At 33.2% G+C, this 5964-nt stretch overlaps 1 protein-coding gene across 3 annotated transcripts; it reads left to right on the top strand.

The window, feature by feature from the left end:
• Positions 1-201: 201 nt before the first annotated feature.
• LOC124366244 (MIEF1 upstream open reading frame protein) lies at positions 202-5489 on the top strand. 3 transcript variants are annotated; one of them, XM_046822638.1, is made up of 3 exons: positions 202-353; positions 3439-3609; positions 5309-5489. In XM_046822638.1, the coding sequence occupies exons 2-3, from the start codon at positions 3442-3444 to the stop codon at positions 5345-5347; spliced, it is 207 nt and encodes a 68-aa protein (XP_046678594.1). In that variant the 5' UTR covers positions 202-353; positions 3439-3441; the 3' UTR covers positions 5348-5489. The 3 variants fall into 3 exon arrangements, with proteins under 3 accessions (XP_046678594.1, XP_046678596.1, XP_046678595.1); XM_046822640.1 differs by having other exon boundaries at positions 230-426; XM_046822639.1 differs by lacking the exon at positions 202-353 and adding an exon at positions 362-548.
• Positions 5490-5964: the final 475 nt, after the last annotated feature.

Here is a 5964-nt window from a genome sequence, read left to right on the forward strand (position 1 = left end):
GGATTTTTATTCATTACACATTTAATGGGAAACCTTTGTGGAAAGTAATAAATAGAAAAAACTGTGTTGATTTTATAAAAGATCGTTTTTATAATTAGTATTATACAATTTATCTCAGTTTTTGATTTTTTGTTAACGCCTTCAGATTGATGACTGCAACATTGATGCACTAGACGGTCTGGACGATAATGTGACGCTAACTTCACGGTGGTGCATATGGTTGGTATGATTTTGTAATGCTGCGTCGGCTGCTCAGTTTGCCATTTGTACAATGATAATAGTGTAAAGTTTATTTTTATAAGTTTTTTGTGATTTTTCGTGAGTCTCGTGTTACTTTACTATTGCTGTAAATTGTTAGTAAACATTTTCCAAACTTGTATTACAGTATGCTTATTGAATGTAAAATATCCTAATCTTCATAGATTTGTTAAGTAAACATTTTAGTTCCTAATATTTTGTTTAGTGCTATCATAACCAAATTTAGGCGGCTGAAATGATTTTAAACCAATGATTTTAATACTGATTTTTGAACTGTCATTTTGCCACAAGTTAGTATGCAATTTATTAAAAAGTAACGAAAAAGTAATAGTAATAGACTAACCCGAACTTGGCTCACATGACATCAGCAAACTAGGGAATTGGGTGCAGGATAACTATTAATTTGTTGTAAATTAATAAAGTCTCAACTAACCTGCTAGGTTACCTGATTGTTGGGCATACCTGAGGGTCAACTACCCTAAGCTAGAGTATTTTTTTTAATTTAACTGTTTTAATTTGAGGTAAACTAACTCACCTAACCTAACTACCCTAAGAGCAAATGTAATATTAACAGCTGTAGTGGCAAAAGACGAGTTATTAACTTATTACTATAGTGATTCTGAACAATGTGGATTTGCCTCCTAGTAAAACTTATGTGAAAAATTCTTATTTTCATAAAAGCAGTTATCACTGCTAGCCAGGCAAGTTGTAAATATTGTAAAGCTTTTCAATAGGCTACTAGAAAAAAGTATTGAAGGGTGACATGTATTAACTCTAGTCTCAATGCTATGTTTCGAGAGGTAAAATATACAATATGTGTTTTTAAGTGTAAAAGTAATGTGATAATTATAGTAACTTGGGGGTACGGTCCAATAAGCGGACCCGGTTTTTTATATCGAAGAATATAATCATCGATACCTAATATTCGCATATCGAATCATAGACTATCAATCGATATAAAAGTAATAACAATCATATGTTTAAATTAAAATGTGAATTTAATGATAACAAATAATAAATGAACATAACCAAAATCAGGGAAACTCATAACTTTAACTAAATGAAACAGAACGAAAACGTTTTTACTAAAGTTGTGTCCACCATTACCTTCTTTTTTTGCATCTGAAGACGACCATGTTAGCTCCTCTGACAGTTACATTTGTTACATTTCCACAAATATCACATAATGGATTCTTAGGTACTAACCCAACATCCTGAAGCCATAAAAAACATATTTTATCGTCTTTTAAAGCAATTTCGTGAAGCTTCCTAAGATTGACGGCCATTTTAATACACAATGTTACGTGAAATTTAAAATATTACCTTGTATTATTTGAAAGTGTTTACAGCTGTTCATATAGATTATTTAAGTTGTTAAAAATAATTCATCAGTATCGATTGATTATATCGATGGTTATGATTAAGTAATATCGTTTGCCAATTTCGATATAAAAAACCGGGTCCGCTTATTGGACCGTACCCTAACTTGGTTTGACACAAAAGAAAAGAATTAGTATTTTGGTGTTATCCGGAGGCTACTACTTTTGGAAGAGTTTCTCCTACCAGGAACCTAATAAATTACATTATTAGAAAGAACAGACTTTATTTGGCTTACTGTGAAAATTACATGTCATTATGATGATCAGTTCTTGTTTTCTACCTCCCAAAAGATAGTAATGTCTGTGAAAAGGAGGCCACTCTGTCACTATAACCATTTGTTATAAGTAGATTTAGATTAGTATGTTACTAGTAGTACCAAAGTTAAAGATAACTTTTACAAGCGCTCATGTGATGTGAGCTTGAATTTGGATACTATCTTGAGGGATGTTTTTTGTTCCTTGCCAGAAGTGTGGCATACAGCCAAAGGTTTATGATTTTTCACAAAAAAAAACCTTATCACAGATCGCACTCTACAACCAGTGGAATTTTCAATTGCAGCGCTCTTTCAACACTCCACTCCGTTCGAAATGTAACAAAAACAGGATCATACGCAAACTGGGTCATAAATCATTTCCCCATTTTGCAAGACACTTTGTCCAGGCGACAAGGCTTTGTCACAAAGAGATCGGTTGGGATCCGAAAGCTCGCAGACCCCAGTCACCCTTTTGGGATCCGTTACTCCATGACGGCCAAAACGCTTTTGGATTGTGTGTCAATGCAAACTTATTCTTTGAGCTAACGCTCTAGACATATTTGCGGATTTTCTGTTTCGACTTTGATTCGTCTCTTCAGCTAAGGAGTTCGTGCGTAGAAGCAGCAGATGTTCGCTGCAACACTCACACCTTAGGACAGGATGTGGACCTATTACCTTCTTTTTTGCACCGGAATATATTTAGCATTAGTCTTCAAACCAGGAAAACCACAATGCATCATCTGTTAAATCAGTTTCATTTGTTTTTCTTAAGTTAACTTTTTATGAAAAGCGCTTTTAGGTCAGAGAGTATGTTTAGGCCTACAGTGTGTTTACATCTAATTTTAGTTGATTTGTTACAATTTTAATTGTTGTAATTAAAATTATTTATTTTGAATGTCAGTTTAAAAATTGGATCTGTATAATTTTCCACCTGATGTAAAATGTTATCAAACTGAACCACCTACACCACTTGACCATGTGCAAAAGTGGCAAGTACGTCAAGCTGAGCCAACGTCTTTTGTAATTTTATTTCTATCTGTTTACTACAAGCCTTTCCAATGTTATTTGTAGCCTATTTTAGTATTCCAACTACAATTTCAACCACATCAGTACTGTGAGTGGTGCAATTTTTGGATTGGTTCTTCAAATGGACATCATGAGATGCAAATATTGCTGTGTCATCTAGGAAAGAGGCTACAGTTTTATGTTATCTTCAAATAGCACTCCTATCACAATTGCAGAATATATAATAATTAACTTATACTTATAACCTCATACTCATTGAAATGATGAAAAAGTATAGTTTTATTAAGATTGGATGTCTTTACACCGAATTTAGGATAAAATACATGTTTTCCTTGATATCTTAACCGGGCAATTTGACTATCAAAGTCTTGTCATAGTTTTTGTAGGTTACTGGTGAGTGTGGCAGAGTAAGGATTATTTATATAAACTATATATTAGTACAGTTAATGTGATCATTACTTACCGTGTAATTATATATTGACTTGGATAGTTAAACAGTTGTTTTTTTTTTTTTTTTTCAGATTATGACCAAACCAACGGTGAAAGAAATAATTAGTTTGTACAGAGATCTCATTCGCTACTCAAGAACGTTGAAGTTTACTGATAAAGATTATTTCTTGTTCCGAATAAAAGACGAGTTCAGGAAGAACCAGAATGTAGAAAAACCTGAAGCTGTAGAATTCTGTTACAAGGTAAGTAAGTTAGTTAGTTTTGACAGTTTTTAAAATTATTATTCTTTATTGTTAGGTTATCCATCAACTAATGATGAAACAGTTTAAATGTATTATCGAATATTTCAAACAAAGGGAAATTTGTAGGAAATATATTTTGGAATCTCCTATTGTAAAGTTAGGTGATACATGAAGGAGAGTAACACATTCACTACTGAATCGACCACTGACAATGAATTCAATCTCATAGGAAAAAATATAATTAATTAGTAACAATGAATCTAAAAAGCTGAAATTTTTTAAGTCTCACCGATTGCCAACAACCAATATATAGTATATCAGAATTAAATTTCAAACTAAACAGTGAAATTAGTACAAACAGTAGCCTATTTGATATCTTAGAAAAAATTCTCTTGACAGAAATTCATAAACATTCACGTAATAAACCTAATGATTATTCAAAATAAGTTGCAAAGAACTACTACAGCGGAATCTTAATCGTTCAAATCTGAAAGACAAGGGAACAATTTGTATGCCAAATATTTTGAATAAACAAGGTTCAAGTTATCAAGAACAAAAATCGTTGACTTTGAGAGGATCAGGTAGGACACTCGTCTGGATAAATATTGCTATCACTCAACCCAGAACAATACCAAATAAAACAAAACTGTACAATATAATAGGATAGATATAGTTTAACAATCACAAATGCATAATCATGTCAAGGGGTGAGGGAGATTATTGTCAAAAAATGAAAGTTTAAAGTAGTTTGCTTACTTTTGCAGTTGTTGAATTTCAATTTATTAAAGTGCATCTTCTTAAACTCTGACTTAATTTATCTTTATTTTAATTCTGATTTTTTCAATAGGATTGTAAAGGAATCATGATTTTTCCGGACATTCGGCATTGTTCAGTAATACAAAAAATCAGTAGCACTACATTTCGAGACCTGCAATCTGATCTCTTCCTCAGGTGTATAACTAACCTAATACATTACTACAAACTTGGTTAAAATAAAGAAATCATACCAGATGTTCAGTGCAGACTAGTTGTGACCTGTATTGTTTAGTTCAGTTTTAATAATCATCGTTTTGCTTTTATTAAGTGCATGTTTTAGAGATATTGTGCTTGGAGTTGATGCACACCATGGTTGTTGTTATTCCTGACTTATGCAAGTCACAACTCTCTGGTATTATTTGTTATGATAACCTAGATTTTAGTTATGTTAAGTTAGTTATAACACCTGAGGAAGAGATCAGATTGCAGGTCTTGAAATGTAGTGCTACTGATTTCTTGTATCACTGAACAATGCAGAATGTCCGGAAAAATCCAGATTCCTTCATAATGCTATCGAAAAAATCAGACTTCAAATAAAGAAGGTACTGTTTCAGAAAATGCAAAATTTAACTTATCAAGGATTTTGAGTTATTTAGAGTGGAATTATTAATGTTAAACCATGAATTACAACACAAATTAGTTATGAATTATTGAAATTAAAAATTGTAAAAAAATGTTCATTGTTAAACCGTTCCGGATAAAAGTTCAATTGGATTTGGATCTGCCTAACCAAGCAGATCTTCATGCAAGATGATATCAGCTCAAGTAGCTAATTCCACTCCAAAATTTGATTTTGAAAAACCATGGTGGATAGCTGACCTCACAGCATAGATAGTTAACATATTAAAGATGTTTTGATCATTTCGAGGAACACGTTTTGCAGAAAGGAAGAGCCCTGTTGAAGAACCAGAGAGTGATATGATGCTGAAGACATTACTGAGAGGTCATGGCCTGACCCAACCATGGCTCATGGGTCAGGCAACTGTAGTCACAAGTGGCGCAGCATTAGTGAGCAAAAAACATCTCGACTTCTCGTTACAGCCACAGGTGCGTGTATGAATCCTAATATCTTAAAGTAAGTGTAAAATAGTTATTGTTATACTATACAGGAAATTGTGAGAACAGTGGTAACCGCAATACAGACCATATTCATTGCAAACGACTCCGATCGGAGAAACGCCGAACCCTATTCAGGTGCTGCCCTCTCCGATTTGAGAACTTCGGTAATGTTTGTATATACACTTAGTTTGGCTCTAGCACTAACGTTGACCTTTCTTAAGTGCGTTTTTAGTGGTTGATATTGCCATATTTGAGTCAGGAGCTAAATAGCTTCATTTTTAGTAACTGTGCAATGTGTTTTTTTATTGTTACACAATACTATGTGCATTGCAATGGCGGGAATAAGCACAATTTCGGTTAGCAATTTAAAAGTCCCATTGTTTGACAGTGATTTAGAACCAAGTGATTCGAGTGGATTGGAAATGTTTGGTGGTAGCATTGTCGGCCGTAACAGTGACCTTGACGATGTGTAGCTAAATG

The sequence above is a fragment of the Homalodisca vitripennis genome, chromosome 7 (genome assembly GCF_021130785.1).
Source record: "Homalodisca vitripennis isolate AUS2020 chromosome 7, UT_GWSS_2.1, whole genome shotgun sequence".
NCBI classification, from domain to species: Eukaryota; Metazoa; Arthropoda; class Insecta; order Hemiptera; family Cicadellidae; genus Homalodisca; species Homalodisca vitripennis.